The sequence below is a fragment of the Taudactylus pleione genome, unplaced genomic scaffold (assembly GCF_031769625.1).
Source record: "Taudactylus pleione unplaced genomic scaffold, aTauple2 ptg000116l, whole genome shotgun sequence".
Taxonomy (NCBI): Eukaryota; Metazoa; Chordata; class Amphibia; order Anura; family Myobatrachidae; genus Taudactylus; species Taudactylus pleione.
The window spans coordinates 4420374-4441209 of NW_028284518.1; the positions used below are offsets into that span (position 1 = coordinate 4420374).

Here is a 20836-nt window from a genome sequence, read left to right on the forward strand (position 1 = left end):
TTTGTTCCAGATGACATTACATAAGTTTAATCTTCTCTGATCTCAAGAAAAGCTGTGGAATCCTGAGACCAAACTAAAGTTTCTTGAGTGCTGTTAACCAACACAGGCAAAGTGATTTGTTTCAAATCCGATTCATTAATCAGAACAAAGCTTAATGCTCTCAGTGCTTTCCATGGAACGAGCACAGCGAGGACAGCTCTGTAAAACAATCACTAGGCTTCTTTATCAGATTGCTGGATCATGGCCACTGCTGCTCTCCTAATGTACCACTGCTCTGTTTTCTTCTGGTACTTTTTTCTCACATATTCCCTTTTTACAGTCAGTACAAAGGAGACGCCAGTTGGAATTTTCTTGTACGGTGGACAGTGGAAATACTTGACAGTACTTAATGTGGTAAGGATTACGTTCCATTAAATTACCTGTGTTGTCAAAATCGATATGCATCTAATGGGCCTTTCAGTCTATAATACAGGGATTTGCAACCATGGGCAAGTATTCTGTTGATGATCTAATAGACTATGTAGCAATGGGATGTAGTTTATAGCAATATCTTCCCATAAGATGCCCGGATATATAAAATATATTATTTGTTGTTCCATTCATTTTTGTACTTTGAGTGATTTTTTTATGGGCTGGGAGACTGATGGGCTTTTCCAATAACCTAATGCTAGTCCTGTCAATATTTAAATTCTTAACTTTATGGGGTAAATTTACTAAAGTGAGAGTTTTTAGAAGTGAGTTTTAAAAGTGATGTTGCCCATAGCAACCAATCAGATTCTATTTAACATTTAAATAGCACATTCTAGAAGATAATAGCTAGAATCTGATTGGTTGTTATGGGCAACATCACTTTTAAAACTCACTTCTTAAAACTCTCACTTTAGTAAATTCACCCCTATGAGTCCAAATCAACTAGGAGACTGCTCAATGTATCTACATACCTTTATGCAAAAATATTTTCCTTGTGTTACCTCTCAGTCGCCCTCCATATATTGGCAAATTACAGTAAGGCCTCAATTTTATATAATATTAGATACAGTATATTGTTTTATCAGCTGAGCGCTAAAGGTTGCCAATACTTGGCACAGAAAATGAAACAAATAAAATATATAGAATTGCCTTGAGTTCCTCTAGTTATGTCTATGCTGTATTTATTTTTCCTAGGTTTTACAGACTTCGTTCTATGCTGTCACTTTTCTGACGGATCTACTGCTTCCAATAAGAGGGATTAAGTTAGTAAAGTGTGTTATCTATTGCAGAGACCTTCTCTTCTCTGTTCTGGCGTTTCCAGCAGCAACTGTAAGTTTAAATCACAGAAAATATAAAGTGGTCTCCTCTTGGGATTAGTATTAGTGTCAATCAAAAAAATGTTGCCAACAATGCTTTTGTATTATTATTTTACTTTATTATTTAATGCTTCGTTTTCAATACCAATTATTATTCCTGAGAAACCTGCAGTTTGATTCCTTTATTAACCTGTGATTGTGCCATTTATTTATATTTTTATTTTCATGTCTAAATCAGTTCATAATTATTTTTATTCCTTGTTGAGATTTAAAAAAAAAACCAGTGCATAAAGATTGTGATTCTTTAAATCATCATTGATGTATGATATCTAAGTAGCAGTTTTTCATTTAAAGTGGCCTTGTATAGAAACTTTGTGTATCATAAAACATTGCGCTTTAAGAGCTAGATTCAGATCCACTGGGAGAGCAGCTTTAGCCTGCTGATATGTAGCACTATGGCACAGCCCATTGCACAAACCTCTTCAATCCCATTACACAGAGTCTCAGATGCAGAGTTTCATCCCCACTGTACATACCCTTTTTTGTTTCACTAAACCAAACTCTTAGACACACTACACGTACCCCCAAACAGATCATGAGAGATTTTAATGTGTTGTTGAGGTACAAGGTAATTAGCATGTCTCATTGGTGGAGTACAAGAAACCTCAATGAAACGGTGCTGATTATATGAAGGCTCCAATATTCAGGGCTACCAGTGTCTCCCTAATATAAATATTATGTGGCAGAAAAAATGGGGATGAGAATCTGGTGTCACAAGAGAAAATGTAGCATCAATACAGCCTTGAGGGAGAGCAAGAGTTCCCAATCTTTTCAGATTCAGCATTCAGCAAGTGTTCTCAGGGTGCTACCTGAGAATAAAAGACGAAATATATAGTGTCATGCATTTTATGAATTCAGTTATTACTAGAAACCATCAATATCTCATTTTTTTCACTTAGTTGTAGGCACATAACATGTGACCTCTGCTAACTGTCTCCACAGCTTCCGTTCAGGGATTAGCACCAACAAATCGTGAGATGAATAATCATGACCTAGGTGTGTGGTTATTTTACATTTATCTGTTTGAAATGTACTATGTCATGTGAGAATTAACTTTTTAGACACTAAATAAATATTGTAATTATTCATCACTTGATTTGTTGGTGCTAATCCCTGAAAGGAAGCTATGAAGTTAGCAGAGCTCATATATTATGTACCTACTACCACATTCTGTGCTATGTTCTGTGATGGCCAAATGCTCCTTTAAGGTCCAGGCTACTAACTTTATGAAGTTGGCCAGATGCTATAAATGGGATTGAATTGCCCCCCAGGGGTGCCTAACCCTAACCCCCCCCTTACCGCTCCCTAAATCTAACCCTCACAGGGGGGTGCCTAACCCTAACCTCTCCCTGGGGGTGCCTAGCCCACACCTCTCCCTGGGGGTGCTTAGCACTAACCCTCCCATCAAGGGGTGCCTAACCCTAACCTCCCCCCCCAAAACCTAACGCTAACCCCGCTAACTGCCCTAAATCTAACCCTCCCCACTCCGCGTCTAACAGGACGGACGCCCTTGCGGCTGCCGGTCACATAACTACATCCCCTGTAGTGGGCATTCAGGCCATTACTCAGGATTGTAGAAAGAGAGGCAGTTCCCAACGTTGATGCTCCCTAATGTAAGCATATGCAGCATGTTGGCAGCTTTCTGAACTTGGGTCAATGCCCGCTATTACCATATTTGGGATCTTACTTAACAATCAGTGCTAGGTGATTGCCTCCTATGCCCTAAAACGTGCTTACCTCACTCTTGTACCCGATACCCTGTTACTGAATCTAGGCTCCCTGTTTTTCTGCTTCACTGCTACTTTATTTCTGTGTACCGACACAACCCCATTTAACTTGACTTGCCTTGTCTCACCCTTACCTGCTCTAATCTGACCTCCAATGTACCAGACCCCCGAGTGCCTGACCATGAGATTCACTATACTGCTTCTTCCATACAGTTGAGCAACACACCTTGTTCAATTATATACTGTGGTTGCTCACTACCTGTTACCGTAATTGGGTGTCATTGTTTTTGGGACCCAACCTATATATTCATAAAGTACACATGATACCTTTGACTCACATGAAAAAGGTGAGCAGTAAAATTGATTGTTTTTATAATTAAAATGATAACAAATATTACACTATGTATTTTTTCTTTTATTTTTCGATTGTACCAAAATTATATTGCTGAATTATAAAAATCATGTAGAAATATGAAAATAATGCTTGACCTCCATTTGATAAATGCATAGAGGGTAGAAGATCGAGATTATTCCCGTGAGATCTGAGGCCTGTTTCTCTTCCCTTTCAGCAATATTATTTAACCCAGGATAATTGCAATCAGTATCTTCACTAGTCATCAGTTATGTTTGAGTAACATAATTCAGTTTGGTGTTTGGATAAACTGCTATCTGAAACAAGACTGTAGTAATACTTGAATGATTTAAAAGATAGTAATCAGCTTCAATGACTGAATTGGACAATCCTAATGTACCATAAAAAGGCCAATAAAATGAAGTCCCATAAATAACTGCCTAGAATGATGAAGCTTCCAAGTCTAGCTTTGAAATCAGTATGGAAAGAGATTTGACTCAAGAGGGACCAAGAAAGGACAAATAATGGGTCCTGTTTATATAAGTGAAATTTATTACTGACTATATAACGAACTCACCAACGTAAAGTGTGCACACTTGTAGAAAACTGTGCCCTTCATTAGGCACCACAGATATTTTAGCCAGTGTATACTATTTAGTTTTTGTTTTATTGTAATCACCTAAGAATTGACACAGGTAGAAGGAAATATTAGATCCCAAGATCCACATGAAGCAGCACTTTGGTGATAACATATATATTTAATAATTAATCATTTTCACTCTATTTTAATGATTCATACATTTTATTTATTTTTATTTTGGGGGGTCCTCCTGTGTCAGTTCTCTTTCCATACCATAGTAATATTTTGATTGCATGATAAGTGGTAGTGTCTTTAGCTGTGAGTCCAAGACATTGGAATACTCAGATTAATTGAACTCCAAAGCTCATAATCATAAACTGCCTGAAAATGTAAATGTGTGTTTACTGTGACAAATTCCATCAACATTTTTCTTTTATTGCAGTTTGTGTTTTTATCCTTCTGGGCATTGTATTCATATGACAGGCATCTGGTTTACCCTGAAGGCCTTGATACAATAATACCACAATGGCTTAATCATGGTATGGTAAGTAAGCTGGAACCCTAAATTGTAATGGATTGTTTAACATGCTATTTTCTTCATTCTCTACCAATAGAAACATACTGTATGAATTAATCATAGTGGAATGAACAGATGTCCTAGTTGCAGTAAGTAATGACTGTACAAACAACATTAACCAATAGTATTGTCAGCGCCATAACTAGAAAATTGGGTGCCCTGTGCCAGAAAGAGCATTGATCCCCCCCCCTTATATTTTAAATAGGAGCAGCGTGAAACCAAGAAAGGGGCATGGTCTTGTGGGGATAGTACCCCCAATTCAAATGGTGCCATAGAATAGTGCAACCTTATTTACACAGCACAGTAGTGCCCATTATTCACATTACACTGCACAGTAGTGTCACTTATTAATGGTATGCCACACATTAGTGTCCCTTATACACATTATGCCACACATTAGTGTCCCTTATACACATTATGCCACACAGTAGTGACCCTTACACATTATGCCACACATTAGTGTCCCTTATACACATTATCCCACACAGTAATGCCCCTTACAAATTATTCCACACAGTAGTGCCCCTTACATATGATTCCACACAGTAATACTGCTTACACATTATGCCACACAGTAATGCCCACTTCTATAGGGTGAGTCACAGTGACAGCACTCACCTGGTTGCCAATCTCTCTCACTCACTGACTGCTGGTCCTGGTCATCTGCCTTCCCTGCCTGCAAAACCAGATGCTGCCCTACTGCATCCACTACTCAACAGCTCCATTGCGCTCTAGGCACTATGGAATGCAGTGCTGTAGAAGGGAGGGGGAGTTTGGAGCTAGGAGGGGAGAGAGAACAAGAAAGGGGATCCTGTGTGGGGGCAGGCCCGACGACAGGGAGGGACTAAGGGTACACCCGTACCGGGCCCTGAGGGGCCCCGAGAACCGGACTGGCACAAAACGGGGCCACAGCCACCGGGACCAATAGCCACCACCCAACCAGGGCTGGATTAAGGGGGGGCAAGTACCCTCAGACCTCCTCCCCCCACCACCCACCGCAAATCAGATCCAATTGATTTTGTCGGGCCCCCACCACTGCGATCCACAGCACAGGTGCAGCGGCAGCAAGGCCAGCCCAGTAGCAGCCAGCCATTCTCTCTTTGAACAGCCCCCGCTGGCACCGCAGAGCAGTGCTGGGTTGCCAGACCGGCGGTGGTCCAATGACAAGCCTGCAGCCTGTGCCTCCCGGTGACCGTGACTGGCTGGCGCCGCGTGCAGGCTGCAGGGAAGGGGAAGGCAGGACTTGAAAGGGAGGTGCGGGAGCCGTGCAGCCACAGCCGCATATGGACGTAGGCAGAGGGGTGCGTGCGGGTGGAACATGCAGCAGTTCAGCTGTTGAGGACAAGTCTGGCTGTCAGCATCTGATCATAAAAGGAAAAAAGAGTAAGAGACAGTATTGAACAGATTTTTTTTTAACCAAATGTAAATATATTAAATAAAGACACTGGGTCCATTGTCTTTAAGTGTGTGTAGATAGAGATTAGAGATAGAGATATATTTTAGGGATGTGCAGGCTCGGTTCTGTTCGGGTTTGTTTACCGAATCTTATTGGCTATCCCAAACTCGTGACAGCTGATACCCAATAAGATTCGGTAAAAAGAAACTATATATATATAACAATTGTAGTCCGGCACTCCGACTGAAAACAGCAACTAGCCCAGGTTCCTCTCCAGAGGAAAACTCGTAGATGAAGCACAACAAAACGGACAGAACTCCAGGACAAACAGCATAAAAAAATTACAGCAAGCTGCACATATAGTAGTCAACGTTTCAGAGCTCGGCGGCTCTTTTATCAAAACAATATCAAACACATAACATATAAATACATACCAATATCTGACACCCGAGTGCTGCAATCACGCTAACCCATCTGAGTCCCGATGACGTCATGGGCGTGCTAGGCGCCGACTCACTGGGGGGTGTGAACATGACGTGTACCTTCACCAGGGCAACAAAGGGAAGCTAGGTAAACAAAGAGAACTGACAGAATAAGTACATTCCATCACTGTAACGATCCTAGCACGCCCATGACGTCATCGGGACTCAGACGGGTTAGCGTGATTGCAGCACTCGGGTGTCAGATATTGGTATGTATTTATATGTTATGTGTTTGTTCATCTTTTGATATTGTCTTGATAAAAGAGCCTATATATATGTATAAAGGCATACAAAGGTGCAGCACTCTAAATAATACAGATGACACAGCAGTCTATAATCGACGTTTCAGTATTTTATCTGTACTATCTTCAGGATTAGATAGTACAGATAAAGTACTGAAACGTCAATTATACACTGCTGTGTCATCTGTATTATTTACTGAGAGTGCTGCACCTTTGTATGCCTTTATATTATTTTGTGAGGGCACATCTATAAGTCATTTAAGTTGTTGAGAGTGCTGGACCCTCTGCACGCTATATATAGAAAATATATGCAGGTGAAAATAACGCAATATGCATCCATCTAGCCAACGTTTCAGGACACTCCGGTCCTTTTGTCATATTATATATATATATCACACTTCACATATAACACATGCAGGAGAAGGATGTGCGGGATCGGGGGTGGTGGTGAGAAGGTAGGGCCACCAGAGACATCAGTGTACCAGGCCCCGAAATTTCTGTTGCCGACCCTGTGTTGGGGAGGGGGTGCTGTGGATGGCTTAGGTAGTTTGGAGCTGTCAGGGGAAAGAGACCAGGAAAGGGAAATCTGTGTGGGGGAAGGGGGGCGTGAATGAGAGGGGGGGGGGTTGGGGCTGAGTGAGGGTAGAGAGGACAGGGGGGGGTCAGTGTTGCCACAAATAGGAGGTTTGTGAGGGGAGAGGGGAACAGTTGTGGTGGGGGGGGTCAGTGGTGATGCAGTGACAAACAGCGGTAATCTTAGACAAACAGCGAAATACAGAAAGGATGACATCACCTCTTTAGTGAGTGCTAACTGGGTTATGCATCATTGATAAATGGGGTCATTGTACTCTTATTGTAATCTGGTCCTGCAACCTTTCCTGCCACACAACTTCCATATCTACTGTTTGTTATGCTCTATTACTTATGATTTGGGTGTATTTAATCTATTGTTACTTTAACTGGCTAATATTTTTTCCAAAATACATTCAGAAATTGTCGTTTTTTTTATTATTTAAATTGGGTCAAGAACATCTTTTTATAACTTATCCAACACAATTTTGTAAAAAAAATATATTTTTTAAACACTGTATACCATAAATATAGCAATTTTTATGGAATATAGTAGTAATAGCCATTGACTGTACCACAGTTGTAAATTCCTACACCGTTCACCTGATTTGGATGTACTTACCCTCAAATTAAATCTGAAAGTCTGCAGTTAAATCACATCTTGTTTGTTTCATTTCAAAGCCATTGTGGTGGTGAATAGAGGCCAAAATATGAAAATTCTGTCAATGTCCCAATATTTATGGACCTGACTGTACATTTTTTGTTTTTAGTATATACCAGCTAGTGGAAGCTTTCTGTTTTACTATTATTTTTTTGATAATGTATTTATTTTTTGCTATAGCGTGATATGGTTGTGCTGCCTCACACTTTTTTAATATTTGTGTTCATTAAAGGTTGATTACAAAAATGCACAAACATGGTAAAAATTTGCCGCACATGTGCCGTTTTGTGAAATCAATTTCCTTATATGTCAGTTTATATGAGTTAAAGTGGAATTGACTGCAGAGGTACAAAAGAAAGTGTTCATGTTGGTAAATGGTTGATGTAATTGAAACTGGTAATTGATATTGTTTACTTGTTTGATTGCCACACATATGAGGTGTGGCTATTAAATAACAATACTGATAATATAATTAAACATAAATTATAGCAAGTACATCTTATCTTTGTTCTCCTTCTATGTACACCCCTTCTGAAAGAGCTGTGTGGGCTGGTGCGTTGTCCTGATCAGGGCCGGCTCCAGGGGTCGGAGCACCCTGTGCCGGTTCCTTAGAGGGTTTCACCACGCGTGACCAAAAATGGGGGCGTGGCCTAATTGCCATAAGCCATGCCCCCTATGTACGTTATTTGGAGGCGTGCCCCAAATGGCACGCCTCCAACTAACATCAGGCTGGGGGGAGCCTCTCTAGCTGTGCTTCCCCCAGCCCTCTCCTGTCACTGAATGGACATCCATTCAGACTCCGGCACTGTTTTTTACTCATGGGCTGGCTGCTGGCACTGACAGGCAGGCTGTATGTGGTGGAGTGAGGCACGCCGGCACATAGTCACACACACAGCCTGACCTGCCAGTGCCAGCAGCCAGCCTGAGCCCTAGGTGATGCATTCACTTACCGTCTCTCCTCCGCACGGACGCCCTCATCGCATTGTCCAGGCCTCTGCGTCCACCCAGTGCTCAGCCTCAGGAACCAAGGTGCAGTGTCTGCAGATACGCTGGGCAAAAGCGCAGGAGCGGGGTGGGTGGGCTGGGCCTGAGGTACTCAGGGCCTGATTCTGCAAGGATCGTAATTGCAAAGCTGCATGCAGGCTATAGATATATGATGTATGCACGCAGGCAGCTTTGCAATTGCGATCCTTGCAGATATGATTAAGCAGCAGGAGCCATAATGCCTCCTGTGCATTACTTCTCTGAGCTGCGTTGTCCAACGCAGCATCGGATAATCCGTGTAACATAGGCCGGTTGCGGTGACCCATGGGGTCCCGCAGCTGGCTACCGCAGTTTAGAGGAAGAGGCCAGAAAATCTCTGTCAGCCAATAGAGATCCTAGCTTCTTCCCTCCCCCTCTACGGTGGCGACACGCCTCCATTACAGGAAGCGGAGGCCATCGCCGCCCCCTCCCCACCCGCAGACGGCAGCAGAATATCAATCACTGCCAGTCCGCTGCCAGTCTGCTAGCGTGTTAGCAGGACCCATTCTGCACACTCGCAGAATGGGTCTTGTGCCTGCGCAGATTCACGAACATCGGGAATCTGCTTTCAGCAGTCCACTGGCGTGCACTGCTGAATCAGGCCCACAGTCTTCCTCAGATTGAAAATTTTCAATGTATTTTTAATGCAGTGTGCTTGAGTTTAATTTTTATATAAATATCTATTACTTTAGACAAGTGGGAATGCATTTTCCACAGCTATATCTCCTTAAGTGCTACACTGCAAAAGACTGACACAGAACAATTAAATGAGGATGTATACAATCAAGTAGAGAAATATCAATTATCATTGGTATTTTCTTTACATTTAAATACTGTTAATCTACTGTATATAATAAGGAAGAAAGTAAGTCTGTCTGTTTATACATTAGCCACGGCCAGAATTTTGGACCTAGCTCCACAAAATTTGTAATGGTGGTGTAGTTTGACCAGGATTAGGTTTTTGCCTTGGTTTAAATGGGAATGGTATGAATGATCCTGACGCCGGAAGACCGGAAGCAGTGAAAATCCTGACCCTTTCTCCCCCCTAACCCTCCCTTCGGGGTCCCTAACCCTAACTTCCCCCCCTAGTGCCTAACCCTAACCCCCTCCTGTAAGTGCCTAAACCTAACCCCCCCTGTCCCCGCAGCCTAAACCTAACTCTCCTGGGGGGGAGCCTAACCCTAACCTCCCCCCAGGGGTGCCAAAACTTAACCCCCCCTTCCCCTAGCCTAACCCTAACCCTTGTGGGGGGTTCCTAACCCTAAGTCCCCACTGGGAGCCCCTAACCTAATCCCTTCCCGCTGTTGTCCACGGCCGCCGCCCGGCTTACCTTCATTCGTTATTGGCTCCCGGTGTAGGGATAATGATAGATGCCAGGATTTCAATGCCTATCATTAGTCCCCTGTTGGGATTGCACAGTCGGGAAGTTGGCGGTCAGCATTTTGAACATCAGCATCCTGACTGCATACCGCTTAAACTTCGTCAGGGCCACACACTGTCACACAATCCCTAAAAATGGGGACACTCCTAAATTACACAAGTTCTGGGACTGGCTCAAGTGGAAATTGGTAGTTTGCCAAAAACATGTGAAAGCTACAAAAGTATAATCTTAACCTCACAGTCTGAGCAAGTGTCAAACTTTGACTCATGCAAGTTCATTAAATCCAGAGTTAATTCTTTTTAAAGTGACCATATATATTAGTCAGCCATCTGTGTTTGCATTAGTAAGTGGGGTGGTGGTCCAGCGTACCTTATGCAAATGACGTGGACTTCAATGGAAAAGTGTGTTACTGCCCTGGAGGATGTCTGACCTCATCCAATGAAAAGCAATATGAAAAATAGCCAGAGGCTGCGCACAACCCTTATACTATATAGATGTATGTTAATGAGATGTCAATAAACATAGGGAAATTCGTAAAAAACACAATTCTTTTTACGAATTTCCCTATGTTTATTGACATTACATTAACATACATCAATAGAGTATAAGGGTTGTGTGCAGCCTCTGGCTATTTTTCATATCTGTGTTTGCATGCAAGGGCAAAACTAGAACTGTGTGGGCCACATAGCAAGATCTTAAAAGACCCCCCCAGAGGTAAATAAACACATACATTTGCCCCCACACAGAGCCCATTAAGGTTATTCCACACAGCAGTACCCATAATACACAATAGTAGTAGTGCCCCTTATACATTATGCCTACACATAGTAATGCCCCTTACACTACACAGTAATGCCTCTTACACATTATACCACACAGTAATGCTCTTTATAGATTATGCCACTTAGTAGTAGTAGTCCATATAACACATTATTCCACACAAAAGTAGTTCCCCTTACACATTATACCACACAGTGATGCCCCTTATAACATTATGCTACACAGTAATGCCCCTTACACATTATGTCCCCCCAGCAACTAACCTCCCAGTGTCCCTCCAGCAGCCTCTCGCCTCCCCCTGTGTGCCATCAGCAGCCAGCAGGTGTAGATTTGTGGCTGGGTCACCATCTAATTACAGTTGGCACACTGGCAGGCAGCAGCAAACATGGACAGACAGAGCTGCTGCAATTTGAATCTGGTGCTGGTCGCAAGCCAATTGGAGCTTGTGGGCTGGCAGCCAATCAGGAGCTGGCTCTGATTGCCTAGCGACCGCCGGGGCTGCCTACCATGTCTGCCTGCTGGTGCACCAGCTGTAATCAGCTGGTGTGCCGGCACCAAATCAACACTGCTAACACCTGGGTCCCCCTCAGCGACCCTGACTGGACTGGCCCACCTTGTGTGTATTACTGGGTGTAGGGGGAGTGGCGGGCCACAGAGGTAGCTTGGGCACCATAGCAGCCACACCCCTTACACCCATTAGTTATGCCACTGTTTGCATGCATGTTAGCAAACAGTGGGGTCCTTTTCAGGATCAATGGTATGAGGTTATAGGCAACGACAATGTAAACAAATAAAGGCTGCAGGTGTACTTCAGGCTCCAGGCAACGATGGGTACTTCGGGGTCCAGGCAACACTGGGTATCCCAGCTAGTTTACAATGAGAATGTAAATTGGCAGCATGGATTGTCTCATTTAGATATCCTATACCTGATTGTGCTACACTGCCATAAGTACATGCTGATAATATGCATATATTTTCTCTACTATATACAGTGCATACAGCCAGTATTAAGTAGAGATGAGCAGGTTCAGATATCAGACATCCGAACCCACCCGAACTTAGCGATCCGAGCCAAGATCCAAGTTGGCTCGGGTTTTCCCACCTGACTCGGGGGGCTGGCTACTGTTGTCACTTGTCAGGGGCTGGCTGCTTAATGTCCATACTGCCTAGGGGCTGGCTGGCTGTTGTCCACTAGTCCAGACTAAGGCTGGCTGCTGTGCTGGGCTGTGCTGTGCCTGTTGTCCATAAGGGCTGTGTTACTCTATACTAGGAGCTGTGCTGCAGACAGAAGAGGGGGCTTCAGTGGCTCCTGTGTCACTGCAGTCCATAAGGGGTGCTGCTGTGTTGTCCAGGGGGTGCTCTGTCCATCAGAGGTGCTCTTCACCCCCAGTGGGAAAAAAAAAAAAGAAAATGTTTTTTTTCCTGTGTGTGTGTGCGCGTTAGTTACTCTTATCAGCAAAGTAGCTGTGCAGGGATGCTGCATGTGTCATTTATCAAGGGGCTGCTGCCTCGTTCAGGGGTGCTCTCTCCCCCAAATGCAAAAAATAAACATGGTGCTTTACTGAAACAATTAATTCTGTAACTCTGAAATTTGACATTGTTTGACTCATATATTTCTCTACAGCTGGACAGATTTATATTTGGTAACTTCCGTTCTCAGTATGAGATGAAGTTACATTTCACTATAGTGTCACAAAGCCAGCGGTTTAATCTTTTCACAAAATCAATTTTAATATAAGATATTTCATAATACTGTATATATATATATATATATATATATATACTATATCTATCTATCTATCTAACTAAATATTTAACACATATCTTTATCACGATGGAAAAAGTGCATCTCTAGCTGCGTCTGTTCCAAAATCTAAATAATAATAATACCCTTCCCTGAATTTGGGAGATGAGACTGTCCCTGCTTCTCTTTCTTTCTGCAATTTCTTTCTGCAATTTGCATTATTAGGCTCTGCCTCTGCTGTGCGATGATGCAATTTGCGTAATCACACACCCACTGGTGTGATCTCTCACAAGGTGGGTCCAAAAAGAAGGCCAGTATGTGTAGATGAGGCCCTTGGAGTTTATATTGACAATTTGTCTCTACACTGTGTGGAATATCAGTGTTTATACTACAAACATTGGTTTTCAGAATTCATAGACTGTTACAGTATCTTTGCTTATGTGAAAGTAACTCAGCACAGAGTTCCTAATGCTACAATCCGCAGACACGTACAGCACTCATGCTACACTGACATCCCTATGGGAGAAACGCAGGTGCCCCTTTGTATCATTCTGTACTAGCATGGCAATAATTCTTCTTGTTTATTGCCAATTGCTGATGATTTACATAGTACGTTTGGTCTCAAGGCAGTTCCCTAAGTTGCCTTGCCAATGATACGGCATTGAATACATATTTTTGAAGACTACTGTACTTTGTCATCTCTTGCATGTCATACAGAAATGTTCTGAAATGTTTGCAATGTAACTGTTTAATTAATCCATCACTTAATTTTATACTGCTGTTTTGAGTAGTAACACAGCTTTATATTTCCATTACACATTTTCTAGAAAAAGATTTTTACATTTTTCAGTTACAAACAAAGTAACCAGAGCGCTACAATATATCTGATGCAATAATAAAGTATTGTTTGTTTTGCAGCACACAGCTGTTTTCCCTATTGCCGTCTTGGAAATTGTAACCACTCCACATCGCTATCCCCCAAAGAAAAAGGGACTCCTCCTCTTGGGGATTTGCTCAGTATGCTATATAAGCTGGTACGTAAACAAGACATGTTTCATGGGAATAATCTACAAAATATTATAGCCTTATTAGCATCAGGGGGCATGACGGAAATATTGTTAGACATGATATTGGGCTGATTCAAATTTGCTTGTTGCTGTCACTACGTTTTTGAGACTTTATGCTAATGCTAGTAAAACCTAAATCTAGCATATAAGCTCTCTTGTGCAGGGTCATCTATAATGTCTCCAGGGCCATAGAGAGTGGGGCCGGGCCCGGGTACTGTGGGTGTGTGGCCTGACCGTGGAGGTGTGACCACGCACCCTACAAAAAATATTAAAAAAATCAGTATGCAAGGCACTGCACTGCACAGGGTGGCATTGTGCGCCCCTCAACCATGGGCAGATCTGGAAAACAGGGGGCCATCATGCAGGCAGAGGAGACTGCTGCTGCTCTGCCTGCATAATTTGATAACTGCATCCATGCAGTTATGATTCTGCTTATTGTTTGCATGTATGTTTATCAGTATAATTATGTCAGGAGCCACAATGTGGTATTTTATTAGAGATGAGCGGGTCCGTTTCTCAGAGAACCGGACCCATCCGAATTTCGGGGATCCGGGGCGATCCGAGCCACAGCTCAGATCTCCCTGCCTGCCCTGGATCCCTCTCCGAGGCAAAACCTTGTGATCCCACTGTTGGATCGCAAGGTTTTGCATTGAGCGGGCTTAACGCTTATTGGCTGAGAGAGCCGTCTTTCACAGCTCTCAGCCAATCAGCATTAAACACACAGGAAGTTAGGTTTTAGGAAGATGCCGCCCTTGCCTGACACTGCTTGCACCCCCCGTTGCCAACCTCCACTGGAAGCATCCCTTGCTGCCGACACCCCTGCTGCCGACTCTGCTGGCACCCTGCATTGAGGACACCACCGGCACCCATGCACTGCTGACACCATGAGGACCCCCACACTGAGGACACCGCTTGCACCCATGCTCTGCCAACACCGCCGGCACCTTTCACTGAGGACACTGCCAGCACCCCTGCACTGCTGCCCCACATACTGAGGACACCGTCAGGGACCCCACACTGCTGACACTGCCAGCACTCCCACACTGAGGACACCACCAGCACCCCTGCATTGCCGACACTGTCAGCACACGTACACTGAGGACACCGCTAGCACCCCCTGCTTTGTCGACACCCTGCACTGAGGATACTGCCAGCACCTCCGCACTCCCCACGTACTGAGGACACCATCAGCAACCCGACACTCCCACACAAAGGACACCAGTGGCACCCCTGCACTGCCGACACTGTCAGCACACATGCACTGAGGACACCGCTGGCACCCCTGCTTTGTCGACACCACTGGCACCCTACTAAGGACACTGCCAGCACCCCAGCACTACTGCCCCACGTATTGAGGACGCTGACAGCAACCTCGCACTGCCGCTACTCCCACACTGAGGGCATCCCTGCACAACCGACACTGTCAGTTCTCCTGCACTGAGGACACCGCTGGCCCCCCTGCTCTGCTGACACTGCTGGCACTATGCACTCAGGACACTGCCAGGACCCCCACTCTGCCAACACCGATGGCACTTCGGCATTGAGAACACCACTGGCACTCTCGCATTGGGGACACCGCCAGCACCCTGCACTGCCGACACTGCTGTCACAGTAAGTGCACTATTGGTGTATCCAACCCACTGCTGTCGCTTAGCTTAGTCAGCCAGCTAGCTCTATGCAACCTTTTGGCCCTATATTGGATGAAAAAATCCATATTGTGAGGTGGTCAAAATTGATTGAAAATTAAATGTTATTGGGGTTAATACTGTAGGAACAAAAACAGGCCCAAATTATGTGATTTTAGCTGTTTTTATAATTTAAAAAAAAAAAAATACAGATCCAAAACCAAATCAAAACACACAAGGGTGGTTTTGGCAAAACCAATCCAGATCCTAAACAAGAGGAGATACAGATTAAAAACCAAAACACGGAGGAAGGCGCACATCTCTATATTTTATCAGGTTCAATAGCTATGAATCTGACATTTTGATTGTTACCAATGACTCGTGGATAATTGTCTGCCAACTTTTTCTCTTGTCCGATCTCTTGGATTGTGTCACTATTTGATGTCATGTTTCTTGCTATGCACTTCTGCGGCTCCAGTGTAGACTGTTTGGCAAATAAATCAATGACGCTTTAACCATATTTGTTGTGATATGAATGATTTGAAATACTAACACTGTTGCTAAGCAGACCCTAGACACTTACTACACTGATGTGCAATATAGTTGTGGCCATAGTCCCAGAACCCAACTGGACCCATGGCATGTGTGCCAGTGGGAATTTCTCCTGTAGAACCAGAAATACTACATAATATTAAGACTAGGGGGCCTATTCATCAATCGATCAATGGTCCAGTAATCATGCGGAAACTCTAGTTTCCACATTTTTAAGTTACCAGGCCAATCATCATTAGGGGTCCGATAGAACCCCCCCGGTATTCAGTAAACTCTGAAAACTGAAAGTTTTTGGAGTTTGGTGCCGAGAACAAACGCCATTTTCAGACGGCGCTTGTTCTCGGATCCCGGGGATGCGAAGAGAGATCCAAGCGGATCCCTCCACCACCTCGTCACTCCCTCCCGGCAGCTCTGAAAATGTGTTTTGCCGGGACGACGGGGAGCAGGTAAGTAACACAGCTACAGAAGTAGCTGCGATACTTTCCACGGGGCCAACTACTTTTCGGAGCAGTTGTCCCCTCACCGGAGCAATGATGAATTGCTCCAGTGTCAGGCTTCCCCCGCTGCGAGTTGGATACTAAAGTATCCCTCGCAGTGAGTTCAAAACTTCATCATAGGAGGCCATACGGCCTACAATGATGAATGGGCCCCTAGGTGCCATATTAATATTACCATCACTACACAAACTCTTTTTTACTACTTTTTTCTTTAGGACAATTTGAACTGCTCACTTATCTTAAGCAATATATTTGTCCTGTAGGGACAATCGCAACTCCTATTGGCATTACACTGGGTAGAAATGGACCTTGATAGTTCATGTTATTCGGATGTAGAACTTTAAATTGTAGTTGGGTTGGTTTTTCTTGACATACTTTAAATTGTAGATTTGAGTTAATAAATTTTATTGAGGTCATGACCTTTGTATACCATGAAAAACCAATCTTCTTGCTTTTACACACCAGCCAACGTGATCCTTACTTTGGTCATATTGCACGATTTCCTTTTCCCCATTGGCTAACTAATAAGTAAAACAGATATGTGTCATTTTGGCTTTGATGCCTGTACTTAAATAAGAGCGCCAGATCTTTAAATCTAGTTTTTTGAAGTCGTGATATGTTTCACAACAATTCTCTCTGCTGTGTATAAAGCCAAAGCATGCCTAGTGAGCAAATAAATAATATAATATATCACTTTCAGACAGAAAATGTAAAAACACCCAGATTTTTCCAGACTTTTGCGTACTGGGTTTTATTGCCATTCTCTGTCTGTACCCCCCTTTAGACAGTAGAGCAAATTACCGGGTCAAAAAATTCAACCCAGTAATTTGCTGATTTACACGTGTATTTCTTCTGTCTAAAAGGGTCATCCCGGGACTAAATTCCTGTGTCTCCCACCCTGGTAAATTCCTGGGTCGAAGTCCTGGGAATTTAGACCCGGGACGTCCCCTTCAGACAGAAAAAGGTCCTGTGTAAATCACCAAATTACCAGGTTGAAATGTTTAACCCAGTAATTTGGATTTCTGTCTGAAAGGGGTATAAGCAGTGGCGTAACTAGGGCAAGGCGAGCGGGGCACGTGCCCTGGGCACTGCCGGCCATTGTCCGGCCTGGTCCATCCTAGTTAGGCAGTGTAGCTCCGACCGCAGTGTGTGGTCAGTGCTACACATTTACACAGGACTGGCGCTAGGCTTCCCTGCACCCAGCGCCAGTCCTGTGCTGCACAGCCGAGCCCCTTTTCTCCCCCTGAGCGCTTACCCAATAGAGCCAGGAGGAGGGTGGGAGGCGGGCTCAGGCTGTGCAGTTTAACTCACACATCGCCGCCGGCGCGGCGGCGATGTGTGTGTTAACCAGCAGCCAATGAGAGTCAGACAGATTCTCATTCACTGCTGCTGCGCCCACTGCATGAGCCAGGCTGGAGCTCACTCATGAGCTCCGCCTTTCGGCTCCTGCAGTGGGTAATGGGAGAGACGTCATGATGTCTCTCCCATAATGCAGAGGGTGGCAGCCCGGGAGGACTGACGTGGAAGCAGTGGCCGGAGTTGGAGTGTGGATTCAGGTAAGTGTATTTTTTTTAGCTTGTGGGGCACCATTACTGGGGGGGACCTCTACTGGGGTTGGGGCACTACTGGGGACTACAACTGGGGGGCTACTACTGGGGGCACTGCATCGGGAGGGGGAACCTCTACTAGGGACTACTACTGGGGGGATACTACTACTGGTGGCACTATATAAGGGGCTTACTACTAGGGGCACAAAGGACATTACTACTGGGGACACTATATAAGGGGCTTACTACTAGTGGACTACTACTGGGGGCACCAAATAGGGAGGACCACTACAGGTGGCACTGTATAAGGGCACTGGAAAGGGGGGATCACTACTGGGATCTGTATATGGGACACCACTACTAGGGGCACTGCATGGGGGGACTACTGCTGGGGGCACTATATAAGGGGCTTACTTCTAGGGGCACAAGGGGCACTGCACTGGGGGGACCACTACTGGGGGCACTAAATAGGGAGGACCACTACAGGGGGCACTGTATAAGGGGCACTGGATAGTGGGGATCACTGCTGGGGGCCTGCATAAGGGGGACCACTACTGGGGGCACTGCATAGTGGGGACTACTACTGAGGCAACTATTTAAAGGGCACTGCATAAGGGAGTACCACTACTGGGGTCACTGCATTGGGGGGACTGCTACTGGGGGCACTATATAATAGGCACTGCATAAGGGGGATCACTACATGGGGCACTGCATAAGGGGGACCACTACTGGGGGCACTAAATAAGGGGAACTAATAAGGGGCTGCATAAGGAGGACTACTACGGGGCATTGTATACTGGGGTACTGTATAAGGGGAACTAATGGGGGCCTGCATAAGGGGGATCACTACTGGGGGTACTGTATAAAGGGCACTACTATGGGCCTGCATAAGAGGGACCACAACTGGGTACATTGCATACTGGGGGTACTGTATAAGGGGCACTACTGGGATTAAGGTGCATATGGAAAGGAATGTTCAGAGTGACAATAAAGGGGTGTGTCATGTTGACACGCTCCATCTTTAAGTGACCACGCCCATTTTTTGCCACACACGCCTTTGGCGCACGCTCATAGGAGGGGGGGCTCCATTTTTACATTTTCCCTGGGCTCCAAATACCCTAGTTATGCCACTGGGTTTTGCTCTCTGGGAAGGAAGGTTAGCCAGCAGAAAAACAAATTGGATAGAATAATGATTCACATTTCAAACATGGAAGCTGTTGGTTCTCTTTCTGTCAGCTTCAGTAGTCTCTACTACATGAGCAGGTTGCTATTCCGTGCTACTGTACTGTCATTTTATCTCCGTCAGAGTGGCTCTGATGTGTGGAGAGGCGTCATTGTTTCTACGAAGTGGAGTGAGCTCAGACTGGAGGAAAAGGGCAGCTGGTTGAAGGTACTTAAGGGTGCCTCACCTAACAGTTATTGTTAGGGTATTAGTCTCCTCACAAACATTTGACTCGTAACTTTTGTGCTTGTCAGTAGTGCTTATACTTGGAAATCTGTTACCAGACCTCAGATTGAACCTGACTGGTTTCTGCCTTTGCCTATTGATGCTTGAATATTAGGATACACACTTGCTAAAGCCAGAACACCTTGTGCACAGAGGGCCTGATTCAGCATGGATCGCACGGCTGTGTTCACACGTACCTGGCCGATGTTTGCATTCTGCACATGCGTATGCATTGCAGTGCGCGAACCAGCCGATGCGATAGTGAAGCAATCGCAGTAAGCACGCAGAGTCTTCACAGAGTGATTGACATGAAGTGACCGTTTGGGGGTGGAGTGGGGGATGGTCGACGGAACGCAGGCGTGTATTTGCATTTGAACGCCGTTACAGGGACGTGCATAATTAAGCCCCTGCAATTGTATACGCTGGCAGAGGTCTAGATGGAGACAGGAAGTTTAGCAGTTTGTGAGGTAGGGTCATGTCAGCCACAATTGTGCAAATGGTTCAGATGTTACTTGATGTTACTGAAGTTTTCGCTGACTTGTGGGCGGCTTTATACAGTGATGGGTGCCTTGGTATAGTGCTGTAGTTGCCGTGCGATTGCATTCATTAGCATATTTTTGCAGCTCGTGGGTGCGTGCGAAGGTAGTATTGCGATCCGTGCTGAATTAGGCCCATAGAAATAAGAGAGAGGCAACAGTAGAATTTAGGACTGAAGATGATTGCTGATTATTATAGGTAGTGATGTCAGAATGCATGTAAGCACTTATCACAAATCCTCAGTCATATATCCAGTGCTGCCTAGTGAGTCACATTTGTCCTTGTAAAAAATATGCTGAAAAAATGTATATGTTTGGATTATGAGCAGTATTGTGACCCTAATACTCCAGACTGCTAAGGCAGGAAGCTCTAACATGACTCACCTATACACGGGGCCGGTGCTAGACTTCTAGGCACCCTAGGCAAAACTTCTGCAAGCGCCCCCCCCTGCTCCCCTGTACACAAAACTTATCCGCCATTCCACCTGTGCAAAGTCATTTTCACCTGAAGGGCTAAATGAGTATGAAGAGAGGGCGCAGGCAGAAGTATGAATATATACACACACACATATATATATATATATATATACACACACACAATATATATTACTGTATATATATATATATATATATATATATATATATAGTATCAGGGGCATAACTAGAACTTTTTGGGCCCCATAGCAACATTTTTAAGGGGCTCC

General features: G+C 44.5%; 1 protein-coding gene across 1 annotated transcript in view; it reads left to right on the top strand.

Annotated features, from left to right (window-relative positions):
- Positions 1–240: 240 nt before the first annotated feature.
- ADTRP (androgen dependent TFPI regulating protein) overlaps positions 241–20836 on the top strand; it is an 82901-nt gene continuing 62305 nt past the window's right edge. The window contains exons 1-4 of the mRNA XM_088471764.1: positions 241–393; positions 1165–1299; positions 4448–4549; positions 13780–13895. Coding sequence (XP_088327890.1) covers positions 241–393; positions 1165–1299; positions 4448–4549; positions 13780–13895 — 506 coding nt within the window. The remainder of the gene's footprint in view (positions 394–1164; positions 1300–4447; positions 4550–13779; positions 13896–20836) is intronic.